The sequence below is a fragment of the Bos grunniens genome, chromosome 1 (assembly GCF_055505025.1).
Source record: "Bos grunniens cultivar Pamir isolate PY7600 chromosome 1, Bosgru_T2T1.0, whole genome shotgun sequence".
Taxonomy (NCBI): Eukaryota; Metazoa; Chordata; class Mammalia; order Artiodactyla; family Bovidae; genus Bos; species Bos grunniens.
This window is the reverse complement of record NC_141165.1, coordinates 93,106,475-93,127,319: the sequence shown is the minus strand read 5'-3', so window position 1 is coordinate 93,127,319 and position 20,845 is coordinate 93,106,475. Positions and strand designations below refer to the sequence as shown.

General features: G+C 38.2%; 1 protein-coding gene across 12 annotated transcripts in view; it reads right to left on the bottom strand.

Moving 5' to 3' along the window:
- Window positions 1-20,355, bottom strand: part of TMEM39A (transmembrane protein 39A) — a 29,061-nt gene extending 8,706 nt beyond the window's left edge. For 6 of the 12 annotated variants that reach the window (XR_015165076.1, XR_015165086.1, XM_086404573.1 and 3 more), the window contains exons 1-5: window positions 20,073-20,355; window positions 18,745-18,931; window positions 10,533-10,755; window positions 6,324-6,407; window positions 1,973-2,127 (exon numbers count right to left, since the gene is read on the bottom strand). Coding sequence is in view for 10 of the 12 variants with exons in the window: in XM_086404573.1 (XP_086260699.1) it covers window positions 1,973-2,127; window positions 6,324-6,407; window positions 10,533-10,755; window positions 18,745-18,857 (575 nt within the window). In the remaining 2 variants the exon portion in view is untranslated. Of the gene's footprint in view, window positions 1-1,972; window positions 2,128-6,323; window positions 6,408-10,532; window positions 10,770-18,744; window positions 18,932-20,072 lie in introns of those variants that run through there. The other 6 variants (XM_086404617.1, XM_086404655.1, XM_086404645.1 and 3 more) reach the window with 5 other exon arrangements.
- Between the last annotated feature and the right edge of the window lie 490 nt (window positions 20,356-20,845).

Here is a 20,845-nt window from a genome sequence, read left to right as displayed (position 1 = left end):
CACCTTATAAGGAATCTGAATCATGAAAAATGAAGTTTATAACAAGAAAAATCATTCTGTATGAACCAAGTTGATGAGTCCTTTAAATAATTGTTTAAGTATTATAATTAGAACCTTACAGAGTACAACCAATAGAAAGACTCTTCTTGCCACAAAGTCAGACTTGGCTGCACAGTCTCTGAGTATGTCTTTATTTTATACAGTCACGACATATAAATTCATGCTTATGCTATAGCATCCTAAATGGTGTAAAGCAATGATTCTCAAATTTGAGCTAGCATCAGAATCATCTGGAGGACTTGTGTTAAAACACAAATCGCTGGGCCATACTTTCTAGAGTTTCTGTTTCAGTCTGGGGTTGATTCCAAGAATTTCTAACAAATTTCTAGGAGGTAGTGATGCTCTTGTTCTGGGAGCCACATTTTGAGGACTACTGAATTTAGAGTAATGGTTAAGACAATGGCTCTGGAATCAAAAAGACCTGGGTCTTTCTCATTAATTGTCTAACCATAGGAAAATTTTTCAACTGCTTAATCTGTCTTTACCTATGTCAAAAATTGCTAATTGTCTGCCAATAGCTACTGTTCTGTTCTTCACAGCAACAGAAATTTTAGTTGAGATACAGCTCCCCTGCTGAAGATTCAGTTTTCCAGACTCCCTTACAATGTATTCTACTAGGGAAAGTGGAGCAAAAAGATAACAGAAGCTTGAGTCCTGACACCATGGAGCTACTACAACTATCCAAAATAACTTAAATACACACTGTACAGGAGAGAGGAATAAATTTCTAACTTTTAAAGCCTCCAGTATGTTGGATCTGTTACAGCAGATTTTATACTACTTCCTGGGTGATTGTAATGATTTCATGAGATGATGTTTATAAGCACCACCTAGCCCAACATTTAACACATAATAAGAGCTGAATAAATGATAGCTATCTGTTACATCTAATGAAGGTGGTTTTAGCCAAATGTATACAAATTAAAAAACTATGCAAGATATTTAGTTTAATAAGGTAAAATCTACAATAAAACACAATTCAACCATCAGAATGGCTAAAATTTTTCAAATGGAAAACATCAAATGCTGACAAAACTGTGTAGCTGTCAGACTCTTACAGTATTGGTGAAAGGATAAAATGATACCACTTCTTTGAGAAAAAGTCTGATAGACTCTAATTAAACTAAACATACTCCTACCTTGTGGCCTAGCAATGCCACTCCTACATATAATTCTCCCAAGAGAATGTAAAGGTAGCTTTACAAAAAAAGACTTGTATAAGAATGTGTATAATAGTTTGGTTTTTTTTTAAAGAGTAGTCAAAAACTAGAAACAACCCTGATGTCAAACAAGAGGAAAATAAACTGTGGTATATTCATGCAATGAACTATTATTTATAATATGTAACCATAGACAAATCTCAAAAACAACATGCTGAGTCAAAGATGGCTTGAAAGTGTACATATTGTACAATTCCATTTATATGACATTCTAGAACTGGCAACCTAATCTCTGGTGGGGGAAAAATAATCAAAACAGTGGTTGGCTCTGGGATGCAAAGGGTGGGGTTTGACTGGAAAGGGACATGAAGGAATCTCTGGAGTAATAGTGACATTCCATACTGGGATGAGGTTTTGATTTACACATGTATATGCATTTATCAAAACTCAGCAAATGTACACAAGATTTGTGAATTTTACTGTATATGAATTTTATATGGTAAATAAAGCTAATGAAAATGTTCTCCATTGGTACTGCTCAGGAACAACCTTAGTTTTTATCCATTGCCCTAACTCTATTCCAGTTTAGAAAATAAATTATTCGGTCACCCTACCCACTGATTTTTTTCCAATTGCCTAAACCTCAGATTTGCATTGAAGAATTTCATTTCCCTCCCTTTTATACCATCATCTGGCATGACCCAATAATTTCTTAAGACTTACTAATAAAATAGTAAAACTGGAGTACTCACGGGTAGCCAAGGAAAAGGAGATTGAGGACTGAATGGCTTCGGAAGAGATTGACGAGGGTCCAACAAAGTACCCATCCACACAAAGTAAGTAGCACCAAGCGGGCTGATATCAGAACCATGTAGTGAATCATTGACGATGCACCCGCCTTAGTGGCCTATAAGTTTGGAAGCACCAAAAATAAAAGTTTATAAATGACCTTACTCAAAAGCAATGTGACTCCAGTAAGGACTTAGTAAATTTAGAGGAAGATAAACTTGGGGGGCGGGGGCGGTGAAGGAAGGAAAGGAGAAAAACTGCCCATCTCGCTTTATTTTCCTCTTTCTTGAAGGTTCAGATCACTCCAGGCAGTTAGCTGTTTCCTCCTTACATTCCCATAGTGCCTCACACAGACCTCCACACAATTTCTTATGAAATTGTCTAATTTATTTACATTGGGGCTTCTCAAAGTATGTTCCATTAACCACACTCATCAGAATCACTGGGGCTGCTCACTGTACATGCAAATTCCTACTTGCTTTCATCATCAGGTATAGGGAACAAACTCACAAGTTAAGGAACCTGTATTTTAACAACCCACCAAGTGATTTTTATATACATAAAAATAGTGAGCCACTAGTTTGACTCCAGACTAGACAATAGCCTCAACAGCAGCAACAGTGTTTCTATTTTTCTTTGAATCTTCCCCCCAATATGCTTGCTGAATTTATGTTTAGTAAATTATGGAAACTTCAAAAAGTAATGAGATCTTCTTTGACAAATCCCTATATAAATAGAAGGTTTGATGGGTTTTTTTTTACTTTAGCAAACATGAAAATAACGCATGGTCCTTACTTCTAGATCTTCACATCACAGCTGTTCAAATACTCTTCTTTAATCTTGAATCTTTAAAACTGATTAAATATAGTAAGAAACCATAGTTGTCTAAACATGAGGCTCTGCAATGTCATTTTCTTACAAATTGAACCAGGAAGGAGGGAATGAGTGAAATGCAGGGGAAAATGACAGATTCTTATAAGCTCTGGAACAGCAATGTCAGAACTCAGAAAAACAATTGTCTGGAGTCAATAGCACATGGAAAAGGAGGAGTTTTCCAGGTACCTCCTATGTATGCATTTCTTAGTTCACCCAACATGCTATCAATACACAGCATAAATAATATACACACAATATATGCTGTTTGTGTAGTTACTTATAAAAGCATAAAAGCAGTTAATTAATACTACTGCCTGAGCCTCAAAACTGTGGAGTAGGCTCAACGTGTTCTCAGTAATAGCATGGCAAATAGTTGCATATTATTCCCGATACATACTTCATGCCAGTGTACCTCATGTGTCAAAGATAAGAGAAGGCATTTAAGCAACTGGAATTACTTCAGTGCCTCCACTCTTGAATGTTTAGGGTTAGTTAACAACAACAACAAAAAGGCTGTTTCTGCCTAGTGTCACCACAGCAGCAGAACCTGAATGTATTTATAATTTCTGCCATATTCCAGAGTCCAAGCTCTTAACCACAAAGCTAGTGGAGGTGATGGAATTCCAGTGGAGTGATTTCAAATCCTAAAAGATGATGCTGATAAAGTGCTGCACTCAATATGTCAACATATTTGGAAAACTTAGCAGTGGCCACAGGAATAGAAAAGGTCAGTTTTTATTCCAATCTCAAAGAAGGGCAATGCCAAAGAATGTTCAAAGTACTGTACAATTGTGTTAGTTTCACATGCTAGCAAGGTAATGCTCAAAATCCTTCAAGCTAGGCTTCAACAGTACATGAACTGAGAACTTCCAGATATACAAGCTGGTTTTAGAAAAGGCAGAGGAACCAGAGATCAAATTGCCAACATCCACTGGATCATAGAAAAAGCAAGTGAATTCCAGAAAAACATCTACTTGTGCTTCATCAATTACTCTGAAGACTTTAACCGTGTGGATCATAACAAACTGTGGAAAATTCTTTAGAGGTGGAAATACCAGACCATCTTACCTGTCTCCTGAGAAACCTGCATGCAGGTCAAGAAGCAACAATTAGAACCAGACATGGAACAACAGACTGGTTCAAAACTGAGAAAGGAGCTTGTCAAGGCTGTATATTGCCACCTTGCTTATTTAACTTCTATGCAGAGTACATCATACAAAATTCTGGGCTAGATGAAGCACAAGCTGGAATCAAGATTGACGGGAGGAAGACCAACAACCTCAGATATGCAAATACCACCACTCTAATGGCGGAAAGTGAAGAGGAACTAAAGAACCTCCTGATGAGGGTGAAAGAGGAGAGTGAAGAGGCTGGCTTAAAACTCAACATTCAAAAAACCAAGATCTTGGCATCTGGTCCCATTACTTCAGGGCAAATAGATAAGGAAAAAGAGGAAGCACTGACAGATTTAATTTTGGGGGGCTCCAAAATCACTGCAGAAGGTGACTTCACCCATGAAATTTTTTTTCCTTGGAAGGAAAGCTATGACCAATCTAGACAGCGTATTAAAAAGCAGAGATATCACTTTGCTAATAAAGGTCCACATAGTCAAAGCTATGGTTTTTCCAGTGGTCAATGCATGGATGTGAGAGCTGGACCATAAAAAAGGCTGAGCGCCAAAGAATTGATGCTTTCGAACTGTGCTCCTGGAGAAGACTCTTGAGAGTCCCATGGACTGGAAGGAGAACAAACCAGTCAATCCTAAAGGAAATCAACCCTAAATATTCATTGGAAGGACTGATGCAGAAAGTAAACCTCCAATACTATGGCCAACTTACGCAAAGAGCCTCCTCAATGAAAAAGACTCTGATGCCAGGAAAGACTGAGGGCAAGAGGAGACGGGGCAACGGAGGACGAGACGGTTGGGTGGCATGACCGACACAATGGATACGTGTTTGAGCAAGCTCCAGGGGATAGTGAAGGGCAGGGAAGCCTGGAGTGCTGCAATCCATGAGGTCACAAACAGCTGGACACTACTTAGTGACTAAACAACAGTAAACTCTCTGAAGTTGTGCAAAAGCTGTTAAAACTATTCTTAAGTAAAAGAAACAATAGAGTTTTTCAAGGTATAGCCCTTGTAGCTCCAAAGAAGAAATCTCTATTTATGAAGGGCTTACACACTAACTAGAAGGGTTTACATACTAATCTGACATACACAAGCACCATTTCTAAGTAACCAAAAAAGATGAAACAAAATCAATCCTTGCCTCTTTTAACAGGTGTAAACATAAAATCCTACTGAGTTTCTCTAAAGAAAGAAGAGACTTTCTCAAATATTCAAAAGCAAGAACCTAATTTCATGACCTAAATAAAGACCTTGGGATTAAAAAATCATAGATAGCCTTTCCCACCGTGAAAAACCTGCACTCTTACTATCAATATTTTAAAGTTAACTTCAAATAGCTTTCAGATTATGACTTAATTATCTGCAATTATTCTGTGCTCACAGAAATAAGGGTCCTGAAAATCAGAGCCTGCAGACACAGACTTCCCATGTATGTTTTAGAAGAAAAGAGTTGACCCTAAGTTAGCTGTGATTATAGCAATGATTTATTCAAAATTTCACAGCTAAAAACAAATTATTAGCCATTTTAGCTAAGTTAACATTTTTTGTTTTTGTATTCATTTATAGGGCACAAAATGGCAACCCACTCCAGTGTTCTTGCCTGGAGAATCCCAGGGACAGGGGAGCCTGGTGGGCTGCCGTCTATGGGGTCACACAGAGTCGGGCACGACTGAAGTGACTTAGCAGCAGCAGCACAGGGCACAAGATAAATTTTAAAATACACATTTATCTTCTTCACTGGGGTTTACAAGTATAAAAAAATTATTTTAACAATGGCCATTTCATAAAAAGATCATATTAATGTTAACATGGTCTTTTTAATTAATTAGGTTCTAATCTTCAGGATTAGTCCTATGCAAATGTGGATGCTGTCTTTTAAAAATTCTAAGTTTTAATAAACTCAAATGTCTCTTGCTAGCAACTCCACAAATGGTACATAAATAATTCCAAGTGAATGTTACTTGAATCACTGTTTTAGATGCAACTTTCCCTAGTAACAGTTACCTAAAATCCATCCTATTTTTACCATAACTATCAAAATTAGAAAGATTATACTGAAGGACTCAGAAGCTAGAATTAAGCTCCTACTGGACAAACAGAATTTCTAACAGCTGAATTAGTATATCACACTTGAACTTTGAATATATTATGAGAAAACCTTTTTAAAAAAATTGGCACAGTTCATGTGAGAGTAAAGAAATTATTTATAACAGCATTTAAATTATACTTTGACACCTCACATTTTCAACCTGAACACATCCTAGTGACTAGCTCTAGCTACAAGTGATAGAATACAATGAATGAGCTGTTACCTCTGAGATGAGAGCCCATACAAGCCTCCTTGCAAGCATCACTGTGATGAATGCTGCCAGGTGGTAATCAATGAGATGAAAATTCTGTAAGAGAAACAAATAACTACATCAGAAAGAAATATGGATATCCAGTTGTAACTACCACATGAAGAAGCTTGCCCCCTCAAAAGGTCTTCTTATATCACCTTACATTTACAGACCACAGGAATTGGGGAGACTTTAAAGAGACTACCTACCTTCTCCTTCTTTCATGACAAATTGCTTTAATTTTTAAAACACTATTTTAAACTATCTGGAATGTAATCTTCTCTGTTCTTGAAAGTTTACTGTATTAAAAGGAAAAGACTGCAGTTTTGGGTTAATAAGTACCAACCTGCAGAATTATGACAAGAATAATTTATCTAAAATGCCATACTTATAATGAGTGTCAAATTTAAATTTCCAGTCTCTAAGAGCTACTGTGGTTGGTCTCTCTTTAAGAAAACTTAAATTAATCTAACTGGGCATCTATTAACCTAAACTCCCTAACTCACTGATATATCAACACATTCAGTCTTTTCCCTTAACTTGATTCTGAAACATGTCTTATGTTGATCTCTTCTTCCTGTAAAATGACAGCATTACCTAGATGCTATGTATGGCTCCTTCTAGTTCTAAGTCTGTATATTTAACTGTAATAATAAAATAAAAAGTCATTAGTGGCAAAAAAAATAGGATATATTTTAATTTTGATGATCAAAAGGTCTCTAAGTTTCTACAGTTCTCCTTCCAGAATTTCTCAACTCATTCAATAAATATGAGCTGGGCACCCAGTTTGCTTAAGAGGGAAAGGCAATAACAATAAACAAGCTAACAAGCAAAAGCATTTCAAACAATTATGCTGCTGGTAAGAAAAAAAACAGTAATGACTAGGAAGGGAAGTGTAGAACCAATTTAAACTGGTGATTAGGAAGGTTATCTCTAAGAAGGCAGCATTTGGCTGAAGGCGGCATTTAGGCTGACAGCTGAATGACAAAAACGCACCAGCCAAGAGAAGATAGGTGCTGAGCACTCCAGCCAAGGAAAAGTAATCACATAGCTCTAAGGCAGGAAAATATATGCCTGGTATGTCTCAAAATCAGCAAGAAGGCTCAAATGAGGTAATGAGCAATAAAGACTGAGTTTACTTTTTTTCCCCTAAGGGGTAGTTATAGGAGTGTTTTAGGCAAAAGGTGCCATGATTCTATTTGTATTTTTACATTCTCATGCTGATTGCTGTGTGGAAAATATATTGTATTGGGGAAAGATCAGTAAAGAAGCTATTGCTTTAAATTCAGGTGAGAAAACATGATCACTCAAACAGGGTCAGCAGCAATTGGGAGTTGCCAGATCTGGGATACATTTTAAAGTTAAAGCAGTCAGAATACCAAGAGAATGAATGGCTTACTGCTTCTCAGACTATTTCCTTTTCTCTAAGCGTTTAGAAAGAAAAAAAGTCAAGTCGCTCAGTCGTGTCTGATTCTTTGCGACCCCATGGACTGTACCCTACCAGGCTTCTCCATCCATGGGATTTTCCAGGCAAGAGTACTGGAGTGGATTGCCATTTCCTTTTCCAGAAGATCTTCCCGACCCAGGGATAGAACCCAGGTCTCCCGCATTGTAGGCAGACGCTTTACTGTCTGAGTCACCAGGGAAGTGTTTACATCCTAACAATTATTTATTCCCCCTTGAGACTCCTCCATGCTTACCCTATTTCTTTAAAATAATGCAAGAAAATTCACTACATCCCCTAGCTAATGTCTGGGGGTCTTATTTATATGTATCACCAGTCCATCTAAGACATTTTTTATATAAAAAAAATTTAAGTGCCTAAGGTATTTCATTGTTAAACACATTTATATTCTAAATCATTGAAAAATAGTAATTTACATTTGGTTAACCTTTATAAACCAGAATATTTGATTAATCAGAGCACTCCACTCCTGAATATTCTGAATAATTTCCTATATTACTACTAGCTTGTATTTTTCTTAGGGTTAAGACTAACTCATATAATTGTTTGATAGTTAGAATGATATTTTACATATTCAGGTGCCCACATTTTCTTTCTGATAATTACTAAGATCTTGAAAAGGAAAAAGGAAAACCTAACATGTAAATCTGACAAGCGTCTGAGTCAGGCATGCCTAATGGAAGAAAGCTTAAAAGAGACAAATCACTAGCTGAAATGTAAATCCCATGGTGAGCGTCCCAGTCAAGGAATCAGATCTCTGGCAGCCCATTCATCTTTAACAGTTCACTGATGCAGGCCCCAGATTCATGAGCTAACTCTTATTTGCTATTCTACATATGCTACTTATAGTTCCACAGTTAAATTTTAAGCTTTGTGTGATCAAGGATCATATGTGACAGATAAGTTAGCCAGCTCACATGACACTCTCCTTTAAGTGTGCCTTCCTCTACTGTAGAGACTGGAAAGCTAAAAACTACATGCCCAAACTTTCTTGTAACTGAACTTACTAGATTTAATATCTGCCAGCCACAAGGCACCACATAAACTGAGTGAAGTGGGGAGAGGGGCAGGGTAAAAGGCACCCACTTTTGGTGGTATGAGTCACAGCAAAGTAAGCATAATTCTAGAGTCAGCAGCTTCCCAATTATAACAGGAGCACTGGCTCCCTTCATTTCAAGGCAACATTTGTAACGGACTTTTACAAGAACTCTTGTCAGAAATTGACTGGGAAGTTGTCAGAAGTTGACGGGGAAGAGTTCTGTGATTAACCTGAAAATTCAGTAAGCGACAAGTTTCCACAGGATGTCAAAGTGGAAACAGTATAATGAACTAACCAACAGTACTCATGGAGTAAATTAAGAATAAATACAGGGAGTAGAGCATAGCAGATAGGTCTGGATTTGAGTATTCACTTGATCACATGTGATTTTAAGCCAGTTTCATAATCTCTAGGTCTCATATTTCTCACTTATAAAATGGGAATCATAGAGTAATACCTACTTGTTTTTAGAAGGAATAAATGAGATAATAATACACTATATAATAATAATAATAAACTATGCAAATAGCACAGTAAATATATTAATAAGTATCTGCCAATGTCACTGTTACAATACAGGTATTTAGATTATAGAACTACATAGTGGAAGAAGCCTTAAGATCATCTAATCCAACCTTCTCATTCTGTAACACCATGGCCAAAGAAGGATGAATGAAGTAGGGTTCCTATACTCAATAAACTCATAATCCAGGTAGAAAACAAAACCCTATTTTTAAAAAAGCAATTATTTGACACTAAATCATTATAATTCTTAAAATAAAGAAACTAAACTTTTCTTCACCTGGTATTAAGCCGAGAGATGATCAATATGGAAAGAAAATTCTTAACGGTTAATTTTAGGAGCAACCAAGTGATACAAATATTTAAAATAAAATTGTTTATTCCCTTCTCATATAGTCTTGAATATTTTGGTCCACATTTCCTATGTTCACCAGACCAGGGAGATTTTCTAATCATTTAGAAGTCTCAGACAATATAAGCTACCAGGACAATAGTCTTTCTCCTAGAGCACATCTCTATAATCCATCCAAATCTTCCATTGCCAACCACTTACTTACCAGGTCACCTGACTACCCTGAACTGGAATATTACCACAGTGTTCCTAAAAACTGGAAAGAGAGCAGTAGAAACCTACAATATATTTTGATGTACTTCAGCAGAGATAGCTAGTTCTTGCCTCTAGTTTACTTTTATAACGGAACCCAATTTCATCCATGGTTAATGATGAACTCAGCTAAGGGGCTATATTGTCCAGCTTCTCTTACAGTTAGGAGCAGATACATGTCAAAATGATATGAACCTGGTCTAAATGAAAACACTCTCCTTTATGTTTCCCCATGTTCTTTTCTCTTTCTGCTAATCAGGGACAGATCACATCCACTTTAGATGTAGAGAAAGCTAAACATCAAAACCTTTTTATGATACTGTTTTAATAAATTACTTAAATGTTTTCCACATTTTCTTTATATTTTTTTCCTATCTCTGGTTATGGACCAAAGCCAGATATTTAACAATTTTATGATATTACGTTCTGAAAGTAATCTGCATTTTAATATAAAAACATTTTATTCCAAGAAAAATAATTTCTACATGAAAGTTTTCCAACTAGTTTCTTGGCTAAGTAACATGAAGAACTTAGAGGCCTACTAAGACTTACCAATGAAGTACAAGAGGCAGGATGATTATATGGATACCACCACACTGTTTTATAGATGTTGATGTACTGAATGAACAGAGCAACCAGCAAGTAGATGAAAAAGAGAAATTCAAAGAGCAGGCTTCCATCCACAGGCAAATCAGGAATTTGGCAATGACGAACAGGACCTGGGGTGATTAAGGCTGTGATAGGTGGGACCGGAAGGCCAATAGCACTACCATTCCTGAGAAGAGAAAACTATAGTTAAATCAAATGGTGATACCTTTCAGTGTCAAAGAGCACAAAGGAGTCCTGCTTCCTTAGTCACCTGTACTTTTAACTGTTGGTCTTCCTCAAGACTCTACTCTGGGACCTTTCGCTCTTCTCTTTTCCCTCTACAACACTCTCTCAGTCATGTAATACGTGGTCATGGCTTCCACTATCTCCTACATGCTGAAAACGAAAATTTCTCTCCATAAAGCTCACTGCTGCATTTTAGATCCACGTCATCAAGCTGTCTACTGGACATCTCTGTGTTTCTCTTCCTAAAGTCCTGATCATAGTCTATGGCCCACGCAGTTAGCTGCCCAAACCAGAAACCTGGGAGTCATATTAGGAATCTTCTCTAAATCACTCTCTAAATCATATATACTCCACTTCATAAATCTTTTTCCAAATTGCACTCTCCTCTCTGAACCCATAGCCTTAGTTCAAGGAGTTGCCATTTTTCATCTGAACTACTGTAGTAACGGCATCTGGTCCCATCACTTCAAAGGAAATGGATGGGGAAACAGTGGAAACAGTGTCAGACTTTATTTATTTTTTTTTGGGGGGGGGGTTCCAAAATCACTGGAGATGGTGACTGCAGCCATGAAATTAAAAGACGCTTACTCCTTGGGAGGAAAGTTATGACCAACCTAGATAGCATATTCAAAAGCAGAGACATTATTTTGCCAACAAAGGTCCGTCTAGTCAAGGCTATGGTTTTTCCAGTGGTCATGTATGGATGTGAGAGTTGGACTGTGAAGAAAGCTGAGCGCCGAAGAATTGATGCTTTTGAACTGTGGTGTTGGAGAAGACTCTTGACAGTCCCTTGGACTGCAAGGAGATCCAACCAGTCCATTCTGAAGGAGATCAGCCCTGGGATTTCTTTGGAAGGAATGATGCTAAAGCTGAAACTCCAGTACTTTGGCCACCTCATGTGAAGAGTTGACTCATTGGAAAAGACTCGGATGCTGGGAGGGATTGGGGGCAGGAGGAGAAGGGGACGACAGAGGATGAGATGGCTGGATGGCATCACTGACTCGATGGACGTTGAGTCTGAGTGAACTCCGGGAGCTGGTGATGGACAGGGAGGCCTGGCGTGCTGCGATTCATGGGGTCGCAAAGAGTCGGACACGACTGGACTGAACTGAACTGAACTGTCGTAATCCCTCTAAATTCAAGTCTATTTTCACCAAATCCTCCAACCTGCCTTTAAACATCTTTCTAAAGTGAAATTCTGATAGTATACTCTCTTGCCTAAAACTCTTCAATGCTCTCTACTGCTGGTAGCATAACACCCAAAAATGTTTATTCCTATAAGGCTCTCTGCTTAACAAACTAGTTTCATCTCTTATCACTCCTCCACATGCACCCTAAACACTACCCATGCTATTTGCTATCTGTGAATATATATATATATATATATATGCTTTGTACACAATATTCCTTTTACCAGCAATGTCCTCTAAAACCACCTTCCTTAACCCTTCACATATACATTTTTAGAGAAAATTCGAGACTTTTTAAATAATCAAACAAAACCTCTAAAAGATTACTCTGACTCTATCAAAATCAATTCATCTCTCCTCCGTGCCACTATTACACCTAAACAATGCCTTTATTGCACTTTTCAATTGTTCAATTTTCAAAAATTGTTACATAATTTTTTCATACTGTTGTGTAGCTTTTTGTGTACATCTTTTTGTCTATCATCATAATCTTAAGGACAGAGACAGTACTTCTCCTAGTTCACTGTAATTATATACCTTTAGGTTGAGAAGACAGTAAACCAATACAGTCATGAAAAAGAGGGAGCTCTCTCAAAACACAGATTAAAATGTAGAAATTTTAATTCCTATCTTATTCTTTTACGCTCTCTTACAGGTCACAACTAGCTGGACTATCTAAAATGATAAGATAAGGCTAAAGAATAAAATTTCCCATTATTTGTATGCCTGTGAACAGTAAGAGATCTAAGGTTCTATGATGTTAATAGAACAAGGAAAAGAGGCTTCATTTGGCTATTTCCAAAGAAGATTCTCAAGAGGGAATAATTATTGTTACCATTCTACTCTAAAATTTCCAAATACAGAATTCTAGCATTAGTATGTGACACTGACAGCACTTAAAGTGACTCATGGGAATATAAACTCTGCTCATTCTGAACCATTCTGAATAGTTAAGAATATCATGGCAGAAACTAGAAGGGAAGTGATCTAGAAGGGAAGAACAGGGATGGGTGAGGGTTGGAAAAATTTTTAAAGTTTCTTCCCCTCAATCTCAGAGTACATTGCAATAGAGCAAGCTTACCAAGGACTGGGTTGTGATCTACCAGTAGGTCTCAAAACTTCATCTGCTCAATCATAAATTAATCATTAATACACCAGTGCCCTCTGATCTGTTCTGGGAGCTGGGCCACAGCACTACGCAACTCCAGGAAGTGTTACACATAAAGAATAGGACATGAAAGATTCTCTCTGGAGTTGTTCAAGTTGGTGGACTTGAATGGAAAGAAATAATGCCAACAACCATTCTATTGCCTCACTCCATTTAATCACAAAATATGGGAAAAAAATTCTGAGGAGTCTCTACTCTAGAACAAGCTAAATATTCTCTAGAACAAATAAAATTTCCTATTCCTCTTCAGTCAAAAGTATATGCTAAACTATTTGTTATGATTTAAAAGTTAAAATGGTTTTCATAGAATTTTCCTAAATAAAGCAGACTAATGTGCTTCTGCCGTTAACAAAGTTATTAACACTCTGGGCTTCAAGAAAAATATTCAAAACAAAGCACAAAAGATCTATATGTGTGAAACTACCATATGATCCAGCAATCCCACTCCAGGACATACATCCAGAGAAAACCATAATCCAAAAAGACACAAGCATCCCACTGTTCAGTGCAGCACCATTTACAACAGCCAAGACATGGAAGCAATTAAATGCCCATCAACAGAGGAATGGATAAAGAAGATGTAGTACATAAATACCATGGGATATTCCTCAGCCACAAAAACAGAAAATGAAATAATGCTATTTGCAACAACATGAACAGACCCAGAGATCATCATAGTCATTAAGTCAGACAGAGAAAGACAAGTATTGTATGACAGAGAGCTTATATGTGAAATCTTAAAAAAGCTATAAATGAACTTATTTACAAAAGAGAAATAAAACCACAGATGTAGAAAACAAACTTATGGTTATCAGGGGGAAGTGGAGGGGAGGGATGAACTGGGAAATTAGGATTGACATATACACACTACTATTTATAAAAGAAATAACTAATAAGGACCAACTGTACACCACTGGAAACTCTACTCAATACTCTATAACGATCTATATGGTTATGGAGTGGATATATGTGTATATATAACTGATTCACTTTGCTGTATAGCAGAAATTAACACAACGTTGTAAATCAACTACTCTCCAATAGAATTTTTTTAAAAAAAGGATTCACTCAATCCTTCTCCCCTCTATTTGGAGAAGTGCCACTCGTCTGAATGCCCATTAAAATTTGGTCCCCAGTTCCCTTATCACATTTATCATTTAACACTGACATATTCTCTCCCCTGCTGGGCAGTAAGCCACTTGTAATCAGAAATCAAGATGTTAGGGAACCATTGACCAAAACCACCCACCTTGGCATAATAATAACTGCTTGCATGAGTTGTCTCATAACAGGAAATCCCAATAAGGAAAATGATGCTGCTGCTGAAAACCAACTGGAAGAATTTGGGAAGGGCCGAAAGGAGGAAGGAGATGCCAGCCCATAATATGTCCTCTAACCTCCCAGAAACCTTCATGCTAGAATCCATCTTGGCTGAAAGATGGAGTGTGCCACCAGGAAGTACCCTGAGTCAGACCAAGTATGGGCAAAGCAAGGTGACTGGCCAGAGACAACTTGGAAAGCTAACCCTATTACCCGTAACACCTGAGACTGCAAGCCACGTGGCAGAGCAGTTCTCCAGGCTTTCCTTACCTTGCTGCTCTCCACCTGGGTGCCCCTTCCCAATAAAGTCTTTTGCTTTGTCAGTTAAAAAAACTTTTTCTTAAAGATCTGTATTTGTGATATCCTATACAACCTTGGCTATTATACTTCAAGCCAAGAGACAGAAAGACAAACATCAAATAAAGTGATCCAGAACATCAGAGGGAAAGAGGAAAGTATTTTCATACATTGAAAATTTGAGGGGATATATGATCAAAGCATTTTAAAACCAAAAACAAACAAAAAAGAGCTAAAATAAACAGACTTAGTCAATACATCTCAGAAAATTAATTACAGAAAAATTTGAGAAACTTTAGAGAGAAATCACTTAAGAAAAGTTAAAAGCATTGTTCCTCTGAAAGAATATAAAATAGATTCAAGAAAAGCAAAGTGACACAAAGGTTTGAGATACAATGTGGGAGAGTTCCAGTCCCAGATTTCCCCTTAACCAGTTGTGGGTTTTTTGTTGTTTTTGTTTGTTTGTTTTTGGCTATGCTGGGTCTTTGTTGAAGTGTGCGTGCTTAGTTGCCCTGGGGTACATGGGATCTCAGTTCCCTGACCAGGGATCGAACCCATGTCCTCTGCTTTGGAAGGCAGATTTTTAACCACTGGACCACTAGGGAAGTCCCCCATTTGTGGTTTTTGAGACAATAACTTGACATCCCTAAGCCTCATTCTCTTCATCTATAATACAAGGGTTGGAAAAGATTCTCTTTAAAAAAATTTTCTCAATGCTAACACTGAATATTCTCTTTGAAACAGGGCTGCAGTCCCAACAATCATGCCTAAGCTGATGATCTGCTAGGAGGACTCAGGGGAAGGGGCATGTAGTTGTGTTCACAGCTACAATTTGTAACAGCAGAAGGATACAAATCAAAACCAGCAGATGGAAAAGGTAACAAGCAAAGTCTTGAGGAAACCAGGTGCAAACTTACAAGGGTTTCTCAATGGAGTCATACGGAATGCCCTTAATTAGTTTAGCAACTAGTTATGACAACATGTGTAAAGTCCCTCTACCAGGGAGGTTCACTACTAAGCAAGCAGCATTTTTACTGAAGGCCAGCCTCACCTCATAAACACTCTTTAGCTAGCACTATCAAAATTCCAGACTCGAGAGGAAAGCAGATGTTCAGCGTAACAATTTGTAGAAAGGACTGGCTACGAGGCTGGCATCTGGGAACTTGACTGGTAAACAGTTTCCTCCACTGACACAAAAGTTTCTCTAAATAATAAGAGTGGCTTACTGTCCCTAAACTGTCTGTGCAAATAATATGAATTATGCTGAACTCTGTTTTGTCCTTGTACGCAGGAAAGAGTTAACACAGCAGACCTAAGACTAGCCTTTATGGAGCTAGCAAGCAGCAGATTTTAGGTAAGAAAATGGATAAGTCAAGAAAAATTTAAAGGAATAAAAAAGAACTAAAAGGGACAGAGAAAGCAGTGACCATTTGAACATGCTCAGGTGATATTAACTAAGTATGCAAGAACAAAACAAAACCACTCTTAGTCCTTCTCAAGTAAGACTCAAGTAAAAGCTCTCTAGAAAACTCAGGCGTTCACAGTATATTCTCCTTCTTTAGAAGGCAATCATCTAGCATAGTCCCAAGAACAAATTCCTGCTCCCCACAGGTGGAAAGCAGGACAGGATGGATTCCAATTTTGATTGTGTCCCCAAACTAGCTCTTTGACATTCTCAAGTTTAATTTCACCAAACAAGTCACAAACATCTAACCGAGGCAAATGTTTTCTTTTCAGCTGATCTCTGTTTTGCAGAATCACATACATCATCCAAAACTCAAGCAATTACTTATTTCTCTCCTCAATACAGACACTCTAGAAATGAGTTCTCCACATGTGGACATTGCTTTTCTTTAGAAACACACCTCCTAAAACTATATTCTAGGCAATTTAACACTGGTTTTAGCCACACTTTTTATACCCTTTCCCCATGTCTTATAAAACAACCTATTCCAGGCTGCTGCTTTCCCATCGAGAAACAAACACACTAAATCAGAAAGAGAAAGATAAATATGATATATAAATGCATTTATATGGAATCTAGAAAGATAGTACCAATGAATTTATTTGCAGGGCAGCAATGAGAAACAGAGAACAGACTTATGGACATGGGGAGCAAGAGGGAGGAAGGAGAGGGTAAGATGTATGGGAGAGTAACATGGAAACTTACATTACCATCTGTAAAACAGATAGCCAATGGGAATTTGCTTTGTGACTCAGGGAACTCAAACAGGGGCTCTGTATCAACCTAGAGGGGTGGGACAGGGAGGGAGTGGGAGAGAGGTTCAAAAGAGAGGGGACACATGTATACCTATGGCTGATTTATGTTGATATTTGGAAGAAAACAACAAAATTCTATAAAGCAACTATCCTTCAATTAAAAATAATAAATACATAAAATCACGGGGAAAAAAGAAAAAGAAACACAGAACTGTCTTCTTCCAAAATAACCCCTTTAGGTAAAAATGTCACAACATAATCCCTCAGTAACAGTTTCAGTGACTTCAAACCCTGAGCAATTGTTATTTTTCACTTTATTCTAATCTGTTGAAAAATAAGTCCTTCTCCCCACCATTCCAATTAATTGCTAAAGAAATGTATGTTAAATGAGAATCAAGGCAATCATAACAAAAACCTTGAAAGCCAAGATAGGCCCAGCTATAATTTTCTATGGCAATTTGAAAGCACTGAATCACTAAATAAGTAGTCAGTATATATTAGTAAAATTAAGCCATGAACTTCAAATAGGAAACATGCTTCATCTCAACCTCTATGTTGAGAGCACCTTTCCTTAAGAGCATTTTCACATATCCTCATTTTTAAATTTTTCTTCATTTTAAAAAAAAATGTGTTATTTGTAGAAATTTTGGAAAATTCAGAGTAAAGTTTTTAAAAGTTACTGCAATTTACTACTTCATTTATTTCCAAGCAGAAAGTATTTATGAAACAGAAAGTATTATCATTTTTAAAATGAGGAAATCCACAAGAACAGGAGAGTAAAAGTATTACTCTAGAATAAATTACAAGTACTCTGTCTACATATGTAGATACAAAATTTGGATTGAAAATTAATGAGAATCAGAGACTGGAAAAATCCCTTCAAACTGGAACTTCAGGGAGAGCCCCACTGAAATGACAAGATCAGAACTGACTCTGAAGACTGAGTAGAGCTTGGGGTGGAAGGTCAGAAAGAAAGAGGTAAACAAATAACATCAGGAGAGCCTAAAAAGACAAGAGTAGTACCAACTGCTAGCTGTGAACATTAGAATCCAGGCCAGAGAAAACACTATTCAGATAGGAAATAGGAAAAAAAAAAATTATCTTGACCAAACAATCTAGTAAAAACCATCTCTTTCTACTGCGACATGATCAAACCTCCTGATAAATTATTCAGGATAATTTAAAAAATAATTCATTCTAATTTTTGAAAATTAGGAACAGAGATAAATTTCCATTAAGAAAATCAAATTCTTTATTCTCATGCAATATAACACAAATCTTAAGATGTTTAGGCTAGAGCTGATAAGTTTATTCATTTCAACTTTTTGAACAAAGTAATTATTAAGACCCCTGATGGGATATGACAATTTTAGAATCTCATGTTAACCAATAGCTTTAATTTGCCCTTCTTGAAAAAGAACCCTAGAAAGTAAACCATCACGTTCATCTTGAACTGTAATTCACTTCTACCTTCTTTTAATAGCTAAATAAAAGGTGACAACTAGAATTTGGATTATTGGCCGTAAGTATGAATCAGCCTTTTTTTATTTTGTGGGCATCACAACTTTCTACCTCCAAAGTATTCTGAAATACTCAGCTTCCAGTTTTTAGGGTCAGGGTTTCTACTTCAGTGTTAAAAAATAATCCTGATAAGCAAATATCTGAATAGTATGATGACTTCTGTATCAGCCTTACTAATCACAGAATATTACAAATTGTCTTATTTCTTCTTTACCTGTTCCTCAGGCCTGTTCCATTGCCACAGCCCCCTCCAACCAAAGTCTGTAAAGAAGGTAAAGCTGAACGGCTTAGCTGCTGCCGACTAGGGCCCCTCCTTCCACCGGGCATGTCCGGGAACCAATCTGCTTCCAGTGCCACCTATAGTTGCAACCCAGGTTAATGGTTGTCAGCCTGTTTCAACGCTGAACAAAAAGAGACATTTAAATATCAGTTTGCTATCTTTAAAGTAGCAATGTAACAAAACAACCAGAAAAACTGAGTAAGCAGACCTTGTAAAAGAATGCTCCCAATGTCTATCGCTGACTTCATTCTAATGAAAGGACTACTCAAGACTACAGTGGGTCAGAAGCCTAAGTCCTAAGCTTTGTTCAGCATTAGGGAAGTCACATTTGTGTCTTTCATCAGTAGACTTCTTCTACATGAAAGATTTTACCATCAGTTTACAAGAAACACTGAATATATACAGTTTCAATACAGACAGTAAGCCCCTTGAAATACAAGAGAATCAGCACTGTCCAAAATGTTAGGTTTTGTTATCAGGGGATCTAGATTCTGAGATCAGCTGTATCATTTGTTATCTGACTCTGAGGCATTTAACATCTGAGTCTGTTTCCTCATCACACAAAAAAGCACTCCTTGTCCTACAGAGGCAGTTGTCAGAACTGACAAAGATGGGTTGAAGTACATCAGAAGGTCCTTTAACTCTTTAAAAGTAAACCTGTTCAAGTGCTATCTCCATATGTTAGAGTGAAAATACTGTAAAGAGATCAAGGGGATGACCACTCCAGAAAAACTGATGTAAAATCGTTTAGAAATTACCGAAACTGCAGGATTAAAAGTAATACATAAAGACCCTCAATAAAAAGAAACTGTGCCTTCATTAATCTATGGAAAAATTATGGTTCTGTCAATATGAATACCAAGAAATCTGCTTCCTGAACAATACAACTTAAAAACTGAAGAATGACACCATGGAAAAACCCTGGTTTTCAAAACGTTACAGCAGATATTCTGTTCCCTATTCCTAACAGCTCTCGGCTGCAGACTAACAAACGTCAAGTGAGACAAAGCATTCAAACCATTGGATGTAAGGTCAGCTGGTCCTTGCTCAATTGACGAGCAAAGGAAAAGAAAAGTGTAGAGCAAAAAATTGGGACGGAAGAAGGCGAGGGGATGGGGTGGTGGAAGGTGGGCAGCGAGAGAACACAAACTTCAACAGACTGGCCTCTATGAGGGGACGACAAAGCGGTCCCCGCCGCGCAACCTGGAGGGCCGAAGCAGGCCCGGGACAATCGGACAGCGCGGCAGCTCGGATATACTCACGCATGGAGGAGGCCAGGCCAGCGGGGCGGGATCCCTGGGAGGAGGCGGCGGTTTTCCAGCTAGACCCCAAGCAACAGAACTCCCTGCCCACGTTGAGGCGCTGCAAACCAGTTGCTTGTCTGTGGGTTGTCCCCTCCCGGAGAGTCGAGAAAAGGTGTCCCGGCTTCGGGCTGCCAGACCCAGACCCTGAGTCAGTACCAGAGTCAGAGCCAGAGCCAAAGCTACAAGCAGAGGCCAGCCCCGTCAGCACTCATCCTCAGCCTCCATTACCGCGGAGCTGAGCAGACGTGGCAGCGCACGCCGATGACGTCAGCTCGGCGACGGCCGGCCGCCCCAGGAACGGCAAACAGGCCCCCGGAACTACACAGGAGCCCGGGGAGTGAGCACCCTGACCACTTTTGCGTGCACCTGCGCAGTGGAACTCGCCTTTTCCATGGGTCTCGCGATCTCTTCTTCCCCACCCAGCACTCAGCACAGTATTTCCTCCCTTATCCTAAGTCACCAAGCCCCGACGATATGCGGACAGCATGCTAGGGTCCTTCCTGTTATCTCATGGACTCCTAGTAACAACCGTGTTCAAATCATCAATTCCCTTTTTACAGATGGGGAAGGTTCAGTTCAGTTCTGTCGCTCAGTCGTGTCCGACTCTTTGCGACCCTATGAATCGCAGCACGCCAGGCCTCCCTGTCCAACACCAACTCCCGGAGTTCACTCAGACTCACGTCCATCGAGTCAGTGATGCCATCCAGCCATCTCATCCTCTGTCGTCCCCT